This window comes from Pezoporus wallicus, unplaced genomic scaffold (assembly GCF_028554395.1).
Source record: "Pezoporus wallicus isolate ANWC-B61680 ecotype Strahan unplaced genomic scaffold, APGP_CSIRO_Pwel_v1 contig_8673, whole genome shotgun sequence".
Classification (NCBI taxonomy): domain Eukaryota; kingdom Metazoa; phylum Chordata; class Aves; order Psittaciformes; family Psittacidae; genus Pezoporus; species Pezoporus wallicus.
The window spans coordinates 2794434-2812885 of NW_026637196.1; the positions used below are offsets into that span (position 1 = coordinate 2794434).

Genomic DNA, 18452 nt, shown 5'->3' on the forward strand with positions numbered 1-18452 from the left:
GCTGCTTCGGTTACATGTGCTACAAAACCAAAACACATTCATTCATGGACATCCCAGTCAGGTCTACAATTTCTAAAGTCTGCATAAAAGTTCTTACACAAGCAGTCAAGAAAACATTAATTTTTATGAATTAAACTTTTAGCATTTATTAACTTCCTGCTGCAGTCACACAAGTACACTACAGACTGTTCAAATTCCACAACAGATTAATACTAACTTACCAAAAACGCATTTTTTCCACAACTTGCAAAGCATCACAAGATGCACCCACACAAGAGCACAAGCTGCTAAGAGCTGCTGAATATAATAATGTAAAATTATCCTTTAAATTCCCAAATGCACAAATAGCAAGGAAGTGGAAAGGGGGATGGTTCCCCCAACAATAATCTAAACCACCCAGATATCAGTGTGTACAATCTGTACACACCCAGCAAAGCTGAAGTAAAGGATGAAATTCCTACAGTGGGTAAATTGTCACAGTCTGGATGTCACATCTGCCAGTTCATACATGACTCATTAGTCGTCTTGTCCTTCAGGCTAGAAGTCTTCTGGACAGAAGTGTCTGTCACAGCCCTTCTTCCTACCCCTCAGATATGATAAGAGCAAACACATGTACTCCTCTGTCAGTCTAATTATTTAATCCCCAATCAATACTTTGAGCAGCAAGGGAAAGGTAAATTCACATGTAGAAACATAACCACCAAAATAAGCAGTATTTTCTAGCAATATTTCTGCTCTGAAAAGTGTCTGTTCCCACTTATCTAAAAATTCAACTAGTTAATATAAATTTCCCCCAAACAAAGCTGAGATGTTCTAGTTAAAGAAGGATAAACCCAATGAAAGTTAACACCTGCCCTCTGCCTCTCGAACTGCCTTAAAACTGATCATAATACCCATCACTGAGATCAAAGCTGAGTGAGTGAACCAGATATGGGGTTTCAAACCAGAGTTTTAACTAAAACAGATGAAAATCCTACTAAGATGACAAAAAGAGATAGGCAGTAGATTCTTGGTATTTATTCAAAACAATAAACTTACAACTGGTCGTTACAAAAACATGACAAACTTGATATAATTCATGGTACTAGGCTAACGCTGGCCATTGAAATCATCATTAAAAACAAAACAAACCCAAACCCCCTCATTTCTGAAGAACATTCCCTTCTGAGCATTCATACTGAAGATTGCAATCTTAATGAAATGAAGCTTTTGGACATCTAACTTCAAAGCAAAAGAAAAGGGACATTGGAATATACACATCTGGAAGAGCAAAAAGGGTCATACGCCACGTTGCATCAATAAACTAACAGGAAGGTGAACCCATTTGTATACCCCACGCCAACTCAAGAGTCAAATCCAGGAGAGAACCTCCCCCTTCTTAAGAATATATTAAAAGGCTGAAAATAAATAAAACGCTAAATAGACAAAAAGCAGGGATCCATACAAAGGATGAGGGTTGAGTCTCTGAACATACTTTTAACTGATCTGGCAAAAAAGGAGTTTGCAGACATGATGATGCTTTGCATTATTGCAGACAGTTAAAATTAAAGCAAACTTCAAAGAGTTGGAGGGGATCTGATAATACCGAATGATTTTCATTTGTCATTTTATTGTCCTGTGCCGACAAGTGCAAAGTAACATACTCAGTGGCAGAAATAGCTCTCGCTATAAATACACAACGATGAGTCTAAACTAGGCATTACTACTTACGAAAAAGACTGAGATTATTGCAAGCAAACAGTTTAACTCCCAGCAGCAGGAAAAATCTCACAAGGTACCAGAACCAGAATAAACAGGGAACATTGTGCTGTGATGCACACTGCATGTAATTCTGGCTGCTCCACCTCAGAAAGGGGAGAGCTAGAAACAGTACGGAGAGGAATGACAACTAGGGAGCATGTTTAAAACAAATGAAACTGGTTTTCTCCCATCAACCCACCATGTTCACAGGAAATGCAGTTAAACTGTGTGGAACTTGCTGCTCTGGAATGCTATGGAAGCCACAGATAGAAATGGAGTTCAAAAAGGCAGCAAACGAATTCACCTATAAATAGTTTGATGTTGCTATTCACAGTGCAATAGCCCAAATGTAGCTTCCATCTCAGGCAGCAGCTAAACAAGTGTCTGTCAGAAATTTACTGTTAATATTTCAGCAGCTGACAGAATTCACCCATTCCTACGCCATTCAGTCAGCTGCTGCTGCTGGCCACTGATAAAGGCAAGATGCTGGATTAGATGGACATTTGGTCCAGCACAGTATGTTAGCTCTTACATTTAATCACACTGAGCAGCCATACCGGTATATGCCTTGGGTTGGTCTGGAGGTTGGTTCTTCTGGTAAATAAACCAGGCTATAATTCAAGCATGTAATATTAAAAGCAGGAATTGTAACTTGTGAAGCAGAAATCAAACTGGTTTGTACTTATTGCGTAATATAACACAACACCGGAATAAAGACATGATCAAATATTCAAGGGTACAGATTTTCTTTTACATAACCCATCAGACTGCTGAAAAATTCTTCATAAGCCCCTCACTAATCACAACTTCAGCCAAGGCATTCAGGCAGCTAGTCTCTCCTAACAGAGAAAGACCCAGAAAGTTGGAAAGCAGCATTAAACATAAGCCATGGATGTTTGCAGGAAAAACTGCCAAGACCCATCTAAGATTGGCAACAACTTGGCTTCCTCCCAGCTGACCAGAGGAAAGATCTCCTGAACCAATGGATTCAAAGGGAATATGTAGATGAATGCCTGACTTCTCTCCAAGAAATCTCATCTTGCCAAAGTCATCAGGTCCTGTCTGACCCTGGAGCAGTACTGGATGCTCTCTCCTTTTTAATAAGGAAGCCTAGCTGAAGTACTACTGTCACAGAAAATGCATAACCTCAAGCTGAGGCCCAGGACAAACATTGAACAGCATTCTGCTAGGAAGTACTGCTAATCCTGCTCAAAAGCACTGCCTGAACAATTTGGTGAGTGTCTGCTTCCTCATTACTGTCAGCTTCCTTCTCCCTGACAGATGAGTTTTTGAAGATAGCCAAGCTGAAAGCCATGTAGGATAAACAAGCAGGTCTCAATCTGTAAGAAACACAGAAGTTTCATTTTCTAGAGCCCAAACTACAACAGGTCTGGAAAACAAAGCAAGTGGCCAGTACACATACACCACCTTTCAGTACTGCTGTAGGCAGTCAGATGAAGACAGATGCACCCAGTAAGCTTATCATTCTTAACAGGAACAAGCAAGTATCAAGGATTAAAATATATATAAAAAAGCAGAAGCTCCGTGATCAGTTTCATGAGACATGGACACTGCCTCAAAGCCATTATTGCCCAGCTACTCTGGTAAGGAAGCTGACCATGACCTGGTTTACATGAGAAATCTCTTAAGCCACACAGAAAGACAACAAAGTAAGGATATCAGAGTGAGCTAACATTTCACTTTCATTTCATATAAGGGCTAGTATCAGGTTGGTTTGGAGTTCTTTCAGTTTGTTTTGAGAGGAAGGTTTGTTATCTAGGTCAGTAAAACCTTGAAATTGGTCCTGCAGCAACAGCAGCAGAACACCCTCCTTGTCCTGAAGATTACTTGTGCAAACTACACCTGCAACAAACAGCACAACAAACTAACAAGTCAAAGAAAGTTTATTTGTAGTTGGGAACTTCTGCTTTGCTATGTGTCTTCTCACTCCATAGGCTTCACGTTTCAGCTTGAATTTGTTCATAACCCCAGGAGAACTAAAGGAAGATTTACTCGTAACATGTGTGTTTGTAGTGAGTATATTCATGCTTCAGTGCTTCTGCTGATTATCCATGGGGCAACATGTCTCTCTTCTCCATCCCATTAATAAAGCCCACCATAGGCACAGAGTTCATCTTCCAGATACATAACTTGCAAAGTTTTCTTCTGAAGTGCTCCGTCACTGAGAGCAAAGTCTAGTGCTAAGCAAGATATAAAGACCTCTGAGCAGTACCAAGAAGCCTCTCAAATCTCACTCATTTTTTGCTCACAATAAAGCACAAATGCTTATCCTCTTGTTCTCCTACTAAGTTCAAGGGGAGTTTCTGCTCTCCCTCTTATCTGCTGATACTTCTTCAACTATTATACAGGAAAAATCAGTTGACTTCAATATAGTCCAAAATACAGGCAATGATTTTGAGCCATCTTTTCATTCTTGCACGTTATGCTGCATGGAGACAGAGGAAGAACTGGGCAGCTGTATGGATACCTCTATATGGTTTATGCCCATTTGCCTGCAACTCCAAGCTACTGGTCTTAGTGATGATGCCGGCTGACCCTTCTGGTGCAACAAAGTTCCCACAATGGGTTTCTTCACATTTCCATGACACTCGCATGTAAAGCGGAACTGCTTCCTTTGGCAACATGGAGAACAAGAATGGAAAGTCTTCACTCTGAAAAAATGCCAGCCAACACTCTCTCTTTGGATCTCAGCACTTTAATGCCAAGGCAACATATCTGAGAATTGCGTTATCTATCATCTACATTCACTATTGCAGAATCATTTCATTAAGCAGTGATGTAAGTGGGGCTAACTGCACGTGATCAGGAGAAGCATGCCAGTCACTAAACTGTTAACACCAGAAGATACTCCACGAAGTTTCGTTACACCCATCTATAAATCAAGAGATCACCAAAACTAGAAGCCTGCATTACAGAAATCACATTGTGGAGTATGAGACATAGTTGTTACTGAAGTTGCCTTGTATTTGGCCTTGAAGCTGTCTCCACAGGTACATAGTTGAGATGTCACAGCATAAAAACACTTCAGTAAAAGAGACTGCGCTAAACCAGCTTACTGTGGAAAGTCAATCAAGATTTATGCAGAACCAATCTCAAAACAGGAACTCTAATGAGACCTTAGGGGGGCATATGCCAAAGTTCTGAGCTCTGCAAATACTCTAAGACACCAGCAGACACCTCAAGCAGTGCCATTAAGGGTTGTAACTGGAGATACTGGAGACCAAGAGACATGCATTTAAAAGATCCTAATTCAACATCCCATCAGAACCCAAAAGCCTGATGCTATGGGTAGTCACAGAATCAACCACATAAAGTTCTAAGCAGACTCACACTTTTAAGTGATCTATTTACAGCAGACAGCGAGCAGAAAGGGAGCTATACCTTTTATGTTTGCACTGGAATATACCGTCCTTATTAAGCAGCACCAGAAGAGTTAGTGGAAGCAACGCTGGATCCAGCCAACTGGGACAGATACAGAAATTTGGGTATTGCTGACTCTGCTAATTTTCCACTTGGAAAACGTGTTTGTCCAAATAATATGGAACAAGATAACTGTCACTGAACAGTACTCACTTGGGAGACTTGGAGAATTCTGCCCCCATAAGCTGTACACAAAACAGTTTTAACACGTAGGCAAGACTTCAGCACTGACACTAGTTACTCAGTGTTCCGCCTGCTGCACATCAAAACATAGCCAGTTGTGTGGAATGGTAAGTCAGAAAGTATGATGCAGAAACAGTGATATTAAGCAGTAAAGTTACAGGATCCTCACTCACACGTTGGTCATAGACCAAGTACATTTTGGGGATGTTTCAGGTTGGTAAATATGAGCACTAACCTTAACTCTGGCCCTCTTGAGACATGTAACGGTATCTGTAAAAACATACCTATGTGATAATATGCAATTTCTTGTATTAAATGCAGCATAATGCAAGGGAGCTGGAAAGGTGGACAAAAATTTTCAACAGCAACAACCATCACCACCATCTTTTTCTCTGTTCTTTCAGGTTGTGCAGAACTTCTCAGGACTGTTTCTTGGCACCAGTGCTTACCCATGCAAGTCAGACCTCACTGGATTTCAAATTCACGTTCATTAATCACTATGTCCCTTGGCATCAGGTGGTCTCCCATGCCCATTCAAAGCTCCACTTTTCCCACAAACCAAGGTAAACTAACAAAAATATATCCAACACTTCAAAAAACAAGCAACCTATTTATTTTGTACAACCAGTTTTACAAGAATCTCAGCTCCTTTGGGGTAAGCTCTACTTACTTGCACACCACTCGTACTTAATCAGTAAATCATTTTTAGGCTTGGTTTTGTTTACAAGGTAGCAGCATTCAGGACCTGAAGGAAGCAGGCAGTTCACTGGATTAAACACGCAAGTGAGGGCCTCTGTTCCTAACTTAAAGTCCTCAATAAATTTACTGTAATGCAGAATAAATCAGTTTCTCTCTGCCTCAGTTTCTAATCCGAAACATGGGAATACCACTACTTAACCAGAATGACCTGTTATATTTGAAGTGGAGCAGATCCTCAAGTAACAACAGGCACACCTATACTCAAGTGAATAAACTATGCTGATTCACAACAGCAGATTGCCTGGGCCAAATTCCATGCAGTATTAACAAGTCAACAGGAAGCACTCCAAAATTAATACACCGATGTGCTCTGATTTTTCTTCCCCTACATTCCAGTCAGCTGGCACTCTCACTGCTCCCTGTAAACATACAGCCACAGGTATCAAGCTCAAATTCTGCCTTCCCCTTTTATTACATTCTTCCACTTTACCCCTTAAAAGTGCTTTATTTCCTTCTCAAAAGCACACAAATGGGAACTGTAGCATCTGGAGAATGATATTTGTAGCTGGGGTAGTCACACTCCATGTGGGAGTACTGATGGTAGTCACTAATCTGAAAGGAAGAATTCAAGTAACCATACACTTCACAGAAACAGAAGTTTCTTTCTTCTCAAAACCATAATTATTCAATGTAAGCAAGATTTACATGCTGTATCACACAAACACAACACTGAAGCACTGTGCCAGCCTAACATGCAATCGCATACGCATACAATTAGTGTTTAATGGAAGGAAAGCTAAGTGCAGGGCTGCTGGGCAATGAAAGTAGACTTCCAAAGTAGCTCCAAGAAAAATGAAGTGTCCAAAACATTTTTACTTGCACTGATTGCCATGGATCTGTAACTGATTGTCTACTTAAAACAGAAATACTAAACTGTAGATTTATTGATTTTTAGTGGCTTTTATAACCAGCTATAACTGAAAGGCATTACCATTTTCAACTCTCACAATGCTGATAGAGTGAAAAGGTATCATTGAGGATGGTTTGATTACACAGAAGCAGCGGCAGTTTGAAAGAGGCTTCTTGTGGCAGTTTTCCCTCTCCAACTATTTTTCTTCCCAAGGAGCCAGGCCCTATTCCCAGGGTGCTTCACGCAGAGAACACAGTAACATGCTGCTGAGGGACGCTCCTCCTTGACATATCTTCACACCAAAATCACCATAACCTTTAGCCGCTCTCGCAGGACCTACTGATTCCACATATACAACCACCCTACTCTAGCACTGTCCTGGGAGATAGAGACAGCCACCACATGGCAAGAAGGCTTAACCATAACAGCAGACGAGACAAAACACTGTGGGGTACCAAACTAGTACTGCATATGCCACAGAGACCAACACAATAACATGTTTACAGTCACAGCACTGCTGTGGTATCAGGGCAGTGCCCAGCATTACAGTAACTTCTTTGCAGTTACTCTTCTAATAAATTCTGTTATCCAAAAATTCATGCCCAGTTTTAAGAGTCCTGTGCTGTGCTAAAAAAAGATGTTTAAACACATCTCTCTCCACATACACAGAGAAATTGTCATGCACTCTTCTCCTTACATTGTCCTTATATATTTCTCTCCTTGCTCTTTCAAGGACTTTTTTTCCTCCTTCTTTTAAAATGCCTTTGAGAAAAATCCCAGCTCCTTTCAATTTAAGACTCTGGTTACTACACAACAGTGGGGGGTGGAAAAGCCATATGAGGAACAAGAAACATACATGGAAGTTTATTGTGTGATTTTAAGTCTCTACTAATACAACTTCTGATCTCCAAGAAGCCCATGCGAGTCTTAACTGCTTACTGGACTACCAAAGACATGGAAAGCAGTGTAAAGAAAACAAAATCTAATAGCACAGTGGCAGTTTCACAGTTGAAGGCTTAAAACGTATCCTGCATAAGTGGAGAAGTGGCAAAAATTACGGAAAAGCTATGCAGATCGCATTTATCCATATTATGCAAGAGTTCCTGAAGGGGCTGCAGGAGTCTCTGATAGACCTGAAAGAAAAATACAGGTGCATCTAATACACAGTATTTCTAAGACACAAACAAGCAGGGACTTAACAGATACTTGTCCCCTTCCTTAAAGTTTTCAGAAGCCTTAGAATAAGACTGCTTCTATGCATGATCACCCTTTATATTAACAATATATTTAACACAAGGAAAAATCAGCATTTCTGGACAAAACTGATCATGGGCAGAGAAGTGTAAGATTAAGTTAGAAAAGGAAACCGGAAAGAATGTCCCAAGTTTTGAGGAATCACACTTTTATCTTGCATCAGGAAGAAGCAAACCCAAGATCTGTGTTTTCACTCCTGCAACTTCATAGCAATGACAATGTCAGTGCAAAACAACAACCTGAGGTAGTGGCATTCACACAGTCACAGAGCTGTGCTGAACTAATCAACTCTGCAGCTGAGAAGATACTGCACAGCGAGGCACTAACCTGGAGCATGCATTTAAAGAGGCCAACAACATCAGGTTTTGACTGACTGCAAAACCTGCAGTGTTTCATTAAACACTGCACAATCTATTAGAGTTCTGCATCAACAGCCAGGCATCCAAATGTAATTCCTGCAAGAAGTAAGGTGGGGGAAGACAGTGCGAGTTTTAAGCCAAGAAGAAACTGACATACAGGAATAAGAATTATATGAAGGGGGGGGATTTCCATATTTACTTGAGAGTATAAAATTCAAAGGAAAAGTGAAATATGCCAAAATGCAGGTGGAAATTGGAGGGTATGTCTGAAAAAAGTTTCATTGTAACAAATGCACACTGATTTCAGCAGCATCCTCAGAGAATGCCTTAGAAGGGGTATGGTATGGTAGGATTACTCTCTGGCATAGGAACTGCAGTTGACTCAAGGACAGGTACCTGGTGTTCAAAAACAGCACAAACCTTGCTAGTGCATCCCCATTTATTCCTGACCAGAATGTACTCTCTGAAAGGGTAATAAGGGAAGCTCAGGTAGCCACATCCCTTCCGTTTGGGGTCGCTGACAAGAGTATCCTTAATGCTGCAAATACATGCCATACACAACAATAGATTTACATGATAAAGATGCTTATCAGAGACGATTCCTGCAAGCTAAGCAGCAGTGTAACAGTAAGGTATCTGGAGCTCCAGCTAGATGCAAATTAGCAAAAAAACCTTTGTTATCAGTAATAGAGGCCATTGTAGCCCTTTCATGAAGTTATGAAAAAGGTTGGGGGGAAAAACCTTTTTTTTTATTGGGACTTTGGTTTTTAACCCATCACAAGTCAGATTATTCAAGTTTCAGACTGAACATCTCAACTGGGGCAGTTTGGTCACAAGGGCAAGAGGGAAAAGGCAGAGACAAAAAGCATTTCTTGGATACATCATGGACTAATTTCTGGCTTTCATGTAAAATTTTGTTGTGTTAAATTAAGCAAAAGCCCTGAATGAATAGATTCCAAGTTCTTACAAAGACTTACAAGAGCTCAGTATTATCCACTTCTTCAAGGAGCAGCAAAGACACTAGGAGACAAAGTATCTGGTGTGAGATCCCCCAAGGGCCGGCAGCAGCAGTATCTCAAACAGACACCAGATTCTTCAAACTTTGTCAAGTGTTTTGGTTCTGCAAAATCCACTTAAAACTACCTTTTTAGGGGAAAACAATGAAATCCTGGTACTACTGATTCAACTGGGAAGCTTCCCAACGACTCGAGCAGGGCCAGGATGTCCTCCTGTGTCAGGCCACATTTGCTCTTATGAGATAAGAAGTACTTATAGGAGAGTTTTTCTTTACAACTATGCATCAAACCCTTTTGTACATCCCTCTTACCCACATTCCTTATCTAGAATACCCTGATACAGCTGCGTTGCAAAGGGCACTGTCACAGGCTCTCTACAGAGGGTAAAACATCCTTGAAGGACAGGATACATCATCTTTCCACTACATTTAGATTTATCTTGGTTTCTTCTCCCGCCTGTTGTGTAGGCCCAAGCAGCCACTGAAAGGGAATTTCATCCTTACGCTACAACAATGACAGCCTCTCTAATCATGTCAACATACTAATAGTTACTATTTCAACTAACTGCGTGTCCTGTCAGCAATTTGCTCCACATGGGCTGTGAAGGGGCTAGTAATACAGTTTTAAGTGTTCCTATCTGTTTACAAACTTTGTTACAGCATATGTAAGGTTTTAGATGATTCTCTGTATAGATTTACCCTTCTGTATCAGTTTTAAACAGAAGCGTCAGCAAGGTACACAGTATACAATGCATCAATGCCAACAAAATACATTCCCTGCCTCAAAGAAGCTACTACCGCCTAAATAACCTGTGCAAGTAAAGGAGAGCACAACTTTTTGTTTATCTGGTGGGGTATGGAGGGCTGGCACAACTATGAAGCAAACAGGAACTTTAAATTTATACTGAGTGGAATTTCCAGGCACTTATTAAAAGAATTTTGCCAAAAACAGATATAGATATAAGCTAATTATGGTGAATACAAAGAAGCTACTCCCCAACATTAAAAGTTCAGAGGTCTTAATCATACTACTATTTATATAGGTTCCGATTTTAGGCATTCAGATATTCCAACTTCTGCGGGACTTAAAAGTAAAACACACATGACTTCTTCCAAGACCGGAGCTCTAATTAATTTCCCCAGAAACATCAAACAGGTTTACTTCATCCTGTTTGGCACTTGGCACTTAAATATAAACCTTTCTTCATGATTCTCCCACACAAGCTGAAGAACAAAGAAATTGACTTGGATCAGTTAAAGTTAGTTTTTAAGTGAGCAAGCACTTAACTACAGCACCCAAAACATGGCACACATGACTACAGCACACACTAAAACTTGCTACTGGACTAACAACTGAATTCAAATTAACATCCAGGTTAACTTGAGCAAATCGCACTGAACACTGTTAGTTAACATCTTGAATAAAAACACACAATTCCTAATGGATATGAAAAAAAAATAAGCATTCTGAAAGTTACTATTCCCTTACCCCTACTCCAGGAACACTTCACCTTCAAAGCAAGTTCAAGCGCAGTGGCCAGGGCTGAAACACACAGGCCAAAACCTGCCGGATGTGCTGAAATATGCAGGCCAAAACTCACCAGATGTACTCTGCGGGTGGTTGCCGCTGCCAACACCTGAGTTTGGGACCCTGCATCTCCCTGGTGACCAGCAGTGGTGTCACAATACCCATAGAAGCCTCCCTAGTTATGTTGTGTACAGCAACATCATCATCATTCAACCCCAAAAAAACAGAGCTGAGAGGTCAGGAGATAAAGAGCCACTCAAATCCCCTTCTGCTTTGACAGAAACCTCCTGTGATGGTTGGGCAGCAGTCTGAAGGGTGAATGCAGCAACCACGTTGCCTCCTCCTTCTGAAGGTTTCCATCCAGAACATTGCCTTGAAAGGTTAAAAATCTCCAGAATATCAAACAGGACACTTGCCAGCACAGCTGAAGCCAGGTGTAAGTGTAGTTATTAATATATCCTTTGTACAAAACCATACAGGCAGTTGGAAAACTTCTTCCATTGACTGCTTTTCTCTGAATTACAAACTGTCTTCAACTTGTGAACAAAAATACGTGCTGCTACACAGTGATAACAACACAGGTTTAAGCTGGCCAACTATGCACTACAAAAGGTATCAGCGACTCAGTTCCTACAACATCACTGCATCTTCCACTTATCACCCTGAATCTCCAACTTCTGCTCAGGAAAACTACAGCTCCCAGGATGCAATAGTATATGGCAGTCCAGGCAGGCTACTCAGATAAAAACACAGCACTGCATACTGGGGCCTGTAGTTTCCAGGAGCCACATTCTTACCGAAGATGAGACCAGATGTAGGCCATATTGCACACTTGCACGGGCCAGCAAACAGCACATACATACTGTACAGGGAGACTGCTGCTAGTAGTCATCAGGTAAAGCTCGATCAATATCCAGTCACGTACATCGAACTTCAGAGGACAAAGACTTCAGTAAAAAAAAACATCAGCTAACTAACAATTCCCGAAGCACCATCAGCAGTTCAGCTACTTTCAAACATGCAGAATGGGCCATACTTTCTAACATCTTTATGGTAAAGTGCAGTAAGAACTCCCCCACCCCCAAGACAGCTACATTTACTAATACTAAAGTGTGCTCTTCTGAATATCAATCAGAAAAGTATGTTTGATTATGGGGCATATTCACCCTGTCCACAATTTACTAATCTGGAAACAAATTACTCTCTTCCTCCATTTCTACAATGTGCTGAAGCAGGAGCTTGCCTCTCTTGCAAAAAGAAAAGCAGAGCTTAGCTGAAAATTGAATAGCTGTGTCTCGGCGTAGGCCTCAGAGAGGAATACGCTGTACTTCAGTAAAGGGAAGGGCAGCTCCCCCTACCAGTCTGTTCTAAGAAGGTTTTAATCGAGGAAGGAAACAACCAGGGATCAAAATGAGCAAGTCTTCCTTTCTTTTCCCTCCCTTTTCCCACAAGCTCTGGATTATTATTATTAAAAAACAGTAATATGCATATATAATTCCACCCAAGTCCTTCTAGGTTTCACTAGTCCCTGTCAAACAAGCAGGGTTTCCAAGCTAGCAGGCAGCACTGCATAAGAAAAAGGACCACGATTCTGACCCAAGAGAAAGACACCATCCCACTGCAACAGAGACACAAACAGTGATGCTCCAGTCACCCTAGAGTCATCCTGATGCACTCCCCTACTGAGGCAAGAGGCCACAGGAGCATCGGAAGGTTTTGTCAATACAGCAATACTGTCCATAGGCCAAAGACAGCTGTTGCCATAGTTACTATCAGCCAGCTTATCAGAAAATAATTATTGCGATTACTCAGAAGTTTTGTTAAAACAATTTAAAGCTTCAATACGATACTACTTGGTCTCTTCAATTAACTGTTTGCAACTGCACTGCTTTCGGGATCCACAGAGTTAACAACGCTTGGATCTGCAGGGTTGGAGGGGAGCAAGGGAAGGAATCAATGCTCCTTCTCCCTTTCGCACTGACAGCTTGGATTTCACAGGCAGAAACAACGAAACTGAACCAACCATACACTCGGCTGCTGTGTTGGAGTTCTCCTCTCCTAGGCCTGGAGACCAAGTACAAGCACAGGCCATCTTAGAGGCACAGGCTCCAATCTGCCCTCGCTTGCTTTAAGCAGTCACACATCCACATAGCCATTCCACAAACACACGGGCTACGTTTTCCAAACACATTTCTAATCACAGATGCGATGGTAAGAGCCCCTCAGCAAAGAGGCACACACACAATTCCTGTAGCAAGTGAACTTGGTAACGTTCCCTTTTGTCCTACAGGCACAGCACAGTCAGGTGGAAGGGCCGATCTGAAGAACACACGATTTAAGAGATCCGACATTAAAAAAAGCACAGAACTGTGTGAACATGGCCTACAACAGAGCTCACATAAGGAGTGAGGCTGTGCCTAATGTACTATCTATAAACGCATTCCACTAGTAACAACAAACACTAGGTTAGGGCTGGGGGGAAATAGTACTGGCCGGGGGGATGGGGGGGGGGGGGGGGGAGGAATGCATGTTTTCTGGTGTGGGGTCTTTAAAGCATGCTTTGAGCATACAATCTGATCAAAGAGTGAGTGTTTGCAATGACAGCAAATGTGAAATCTCAGGTAAGAGGGAACGAACGAGAGGTCAAACCATCTCAGCAAAGAGCTTTTAAGGCACAGGGTGCTTGCTAATTCCAACTGAGGTATTACAATGATGTGAACAGTAAAACAGAAAATAAATGCTGCAGAGAAGCCAACATCAAGTAGCGCATTCCTTCCTCAAAAGCCGGGGATGATCAAAGTATTAAAACAAAAGATGCTGTGCTAAGTTGGGCTTTGTTAGGGCAGCAGGCACGGCAATGCTCTCGGACTGAAGGGACCTTTCAGAACTTTCTATAGCTTTAAGAATCATGTTAAGGACAGGGGATTCTGTCAAGTCTGATGTCACACGAATGCACCTTTCCTCAGCACTAAGCACATTTTAAAATCTCTTTTGATCTTTGTATATTTTTTAACCATTCTATATCCACACTTGCCATTTTGCTTTTGTGAGGTTTTGACATAACAAAAGCAGACTCAAACTTAAAATCACACTTAACCAATTTTAAACCAGTGAGGAACTTGGTAAGGTGCAGGAGCCAAAATTTGTTGAAAACTTATTAAAGAAACACAGGGTTGTTCTCTTGTTGGTTTTGGGTTTTTCTTTTTGTTTTGTTTTTAATGAGACTGTATTTACAGCAAGAAAAAAGGAAAATAAGAAAATACAAAGTCCCCCTCCATCCCCAAATGTAAATAAACTTCTTTTTTTGCCTGCATAATGCATATCCTGCCACTGGCACAAGCCAGACACCAGCTCTGTGCTATAGTGAACATGAAATATTAATGTAAGATACCTATAAAAACTATCCTTCAGTTTACCCTCTATTTACAGGGTACAGAAGTAAATATCTTGCCCCGTGCATTAAGCAGACACCTCAAAACCCTCCTGTGCACTGCCCCACCTTCCTAGTATATGGTTTGTTCCTAAAAAACCTCTGTGCAGTTCAAACATATCAGAAACAGGATGCGAGCTGCTTTCTGGCACAGAGTAATTGAACAAGGGCAATTCACAATCATAGAGGAGCCAGGCCTTTTGTGGAGTCTTACACTTCTAGTACACAGCTACACATGTGACTGCACAGTTGTGAGCATAAAGGGTGAAGGGGACAGTGAAGAAATACTATTAGAAGCTTAATAATAGGTTTTTAGCACTGCCTTTTTTACACAAGAAGCCCCTCCTGATGGCTGGGCTGCTTTACAGCTCACATCACACCATGATGGCACTCTGAAAAGCAAAGCCCTATCACACTACTAAGGTCTTTCTGGAAGATTTTAAGCAAGCAAAACCCGACAAACAACAAACCCAAAACAACAGTAAAAAGGTTAAGTCACCAACATGTGTTTCTCAAATGATGTTCATCTTGAGTTTCTGGTACCCATGCAAAATACCCATAACATAGGAAACAAGGTAAGTCCATCAAGGTTCCTACCAACTGGTATTGAAATGAAAGTGAAATCTCCATCGGAAATAACTTCCAGTAGTATCAATTCACTTGACTGAATAAAGGTCTTCATGGGTCTGACACTAAGTAGACAGGAACTGAACAGCTACAATGTGTTCGCATGCACGAATCACGCCCATTATAAACAAACAGCGTGAGCAACCCAAGTGATAGCCAGGCCCATTATTAAAGCATCCGAACTGCACACAGAATTTAACAACTTTTTTAGGAGCCATTAAAACACTTTTATTTAAAAAAAAAAATAAAAAAACAGTAAAATTACCTCCTTTGTACGGATCCAGCCCAAGGATTTGTCATTTCCTTTCAATTCTAATTTCTACAGTGAAGTTTCACAGACATACACAAAACCTCATCTTTAAAAAAGGAAAGTTGTAACAAGAACTATTTAGGCCTAATACTTGAAACACAGCTGAATCTGAATGGCCTAGGGTGAAGAGAGATCTTTACAAAACCTAAACTGAAAGTAGTGAACCTTCCTCTGAAGCAGGAAAACACAACAGTGTTTTTCTCTGAGCAGCGTTAAGTTTCAGTTTCCAACTTTTGCTTTAAGTTCTTTGAAGGGAAAGTTTTGTATTTTTATTCCCTAAAGGAAGAAAAACATTTTCAAATGCTTTCTTCGACCTCACAACAAATCCAGTTTAGGACGCACACAGAGAAGAGCAAAGATTAAAAGCTTTCAGGTAGAAATCTTAAGATGACCAACAGTAAAATAATTATTAATAACATTCTTTAATGGGACACTTTGAATTATACACATCAACTCTGTTAGGTAACTGCAAAAGAATCACTAAAAATCACTAACTGAAACAAAAAACAAAAAAAAAAAAATCACACTAATGGGATCCACTTCAAGTTTGCTGTCACTCAGATCAGTGTGAATAAAAACTGGGGGTACGACATAGCTGACATCCAGTAAGTACTTAGCAAGCAAGCACCTTCAGCTGGACAAGGTCCCTTAAGACCTTGAAGTCAAACTCCAGACATGCTACTACGCAACATGAAATCAATGGATAAAGAGGTTGCTTCATACTCCCTTCTCTATCAGCTCAAACTTGTAGCTGATGTAACTAGCATAAAGTAACCTAATTTCCCTAGCACAGTAAGGTTGAAAGGTTTAAAAACATTCGAGCAGCACTTCATCTGTTTGGGGTTTTTTAATACAGTATTAAAGTTTCATTTACTGAGCTAGAAAACTCCTTTCTAGAAAAGAATAATTAAAAAGAAAATGCCCCCACAGAAACAGTTTCACACAGCTATCATGAAACATGCCCAGATATATTCCCAAAGCCTGTGATCCTTCTAAAGTGTAGTGATTAACTTCAACTAACATGGGTAGTTGCACGTTTCATTTCCTACTTTAAGATCCAGTTCATGTCAGTAAGCTAACAACACTATTTAAATATAAACTATAAAATTGTATTGTACACAATCGCTATCAAGCTCAATATAAAAGTTTCAGCATTACATATTAACTGGGTAGAAGTTATGATTTTCAGATTTTTAGGGGTTTGGGGGTTTTTCTCCCAATTTGAAAAGCATGGGTTTGTTGTTTTTTTTTTCCATAAATTAGGCTCCAAAATAAGCCTCTTTTCTCCCAAGTTAAACATTCCCTCACTATGTAGCACATCCAGCTCACCAGCAAGCTACAGGCAAGCCCAGGAAAGCCAGAGGAGGCTGACTTCCAAAACTGAAACTAAGCAGGTGCCTTCATTGTTAGAAGTGAGCACAATGGGCAAATAGAAAAAAAAAGTAAACAGCCAAAACCCTTTTGCTTTCTAATACCTGAAAAGCTACAGCTAAGCAAAAAAAGATGTATCTATCTATATGGGTGCACGGGAGCATCTGTCCTCTAACCTGAGAGCAAGCAACAGCGTACCTAGCTAGGAAAATGCCACTGGCCCAGGGGAGCCTGCCCCTTCCCAGAGCCCTGCCATGAGTGCCCACACATCCCCACCGCACTGTTCCATGCTCAGACCCACCGCACATCACCGCACACAACTTCCTCATGACACGCAAGTTATTACCCCCAGTGGGACCTTTCTACACGCAGCCTCCACAGTGAACAAAAGTTCATTGTCAAGCTCAGCGCCTGGGTCCAAACAAACATCCAAGGGGGCAGGAAGGGGGGAGGAAGATGGGAATTGCACTCCCTATCCACAAGTATAAGATTTGCAGGATAAGAATCACCGTTACTTACAATTAAAAAGTGGGAACAGGTGTAGTAGATACCATACTTTGATAGCTGAACAAAGAATATTACAGCACGTGACTGAAATGTGATGACATTTGTTCACCAATCGAAAACAAAAGCCACTCTCCAATGGCACTCTTTCCTCCACCCCCAAGAATTAGGAACTTGGAAATCTCTCCATATTGAAACACATCTGTTCATAGCCTCATTTTTTGACACTTGAGAAGAAGTTGAATGAAGAGCTCCATGTATTAATCCAATCCGAATTCACCTAAAAACCTCAGCATACAATCCACCGAACTGCAGAGGTGTTTTGGGGGAAAAAGAAAACCCAACAAAACTCTACCGCTGGAAAAACTCGGAATAATAAAAAAAAAAAAAAATCCCATACATCACCATCAAAATAAAAATAACAATAAATCCCGCAGGAAGGCAAGTGAAGAAAGGAGCATGCACAAGAGCACTAGACCAAATGGCAGAGTCCCACATAGAGCTACACTCCACCTACACGGACGCAGGAGGGAGGGAAAAAGAATAAGAATGAAGAAGTAGCCGTGGCCAAGGCCGAGAGCCGAGCGGGGCAGGAGCGGGAGCCCCGGCCCCAGCCCCGTATCTGTGCGGGAAGGGCAGCCCCGGCGCGGGGAGGGGGGGGGGGGCAGGCCCGGCTCCGGAATAACAAGTTGCAGAAGAAACGGAATTTTCCCGGCGCTGCTCGGGCCACAAAGACGAATGAAAGGAAAGGGGGGGGGGGGGGGGGGGGGGGAATACATAAAAACGCACAAAAAATGCACCGCAGCAGCGGGTTTCCTATGAATTATCCATCGCGGAAAGCGGCATCATTTCCCAGATAATAATAAAACTTCCCCGACAGCATCGCGGCGAAAGGACCCGACCGAGAGAAAAAGGGCCTGGAAATAATCATCCTGAAGGAAACCGGAGGGGAGGGGATAAACCTCCCTCCCCCACCCCATCCCCAGTGCAATGTGTCATCTCCTTCCCCTGCTCCTCCCCCCAACCCCAATGTGTCACCTCCTCCTTTCACCCCAAGTGTCACCCTCCTCCACCTCCACCG

The 18452-nt window shown here is 41.5% G+C and overlaps 2 protein-coding genes across 10 annotated transcripts in view; both read right to left on the bottom strand.

Moving 5' to 3' along the window:
* PEX16 (peroxisomal biogenesis factor 16) overlaps positions 1-18088 on the bottom strand; it is a gene marked incomplete at its 5' end in the record, with an annotated part of 167329 nt that extends 149241 nt beyond the window's left edge. Inside the window, one exon of the mRNA XM_057403884.1 lies at positions 18039-18088. Within this exon, the coding sequence (XP_057259867.1) occupies positions 18039-18088 (50 nt within the window). The remainder of the gene's footprint in view (positions 1-18038) is intronic.
* Positions 1-18305, bottom strand: part of PHF21A (PHD finger protein 21A) — a 130299-nt gene extending 111994 nt beyond the window's left edge. For 2 of the 9 annotated variants that reach the window (XM_057404030.1, XM_057404024.1), the window contains exon 1: positions 18161-18303. The gene's annotated coding sequence lies outside the window, so the exon portion shown is untranslated. Of the gene's footprint in view, positions 1-18160 lie in introns of all 9 variants that reach the window. The other 7 variants (XM_057404026.1, XM_057404028.1, XM_057404031.1 and 4 more) reach the window with 5 other exon arrangements.
* Between the last annotated feature and the right edge of the window lie 147 nt (positions 18306-18452).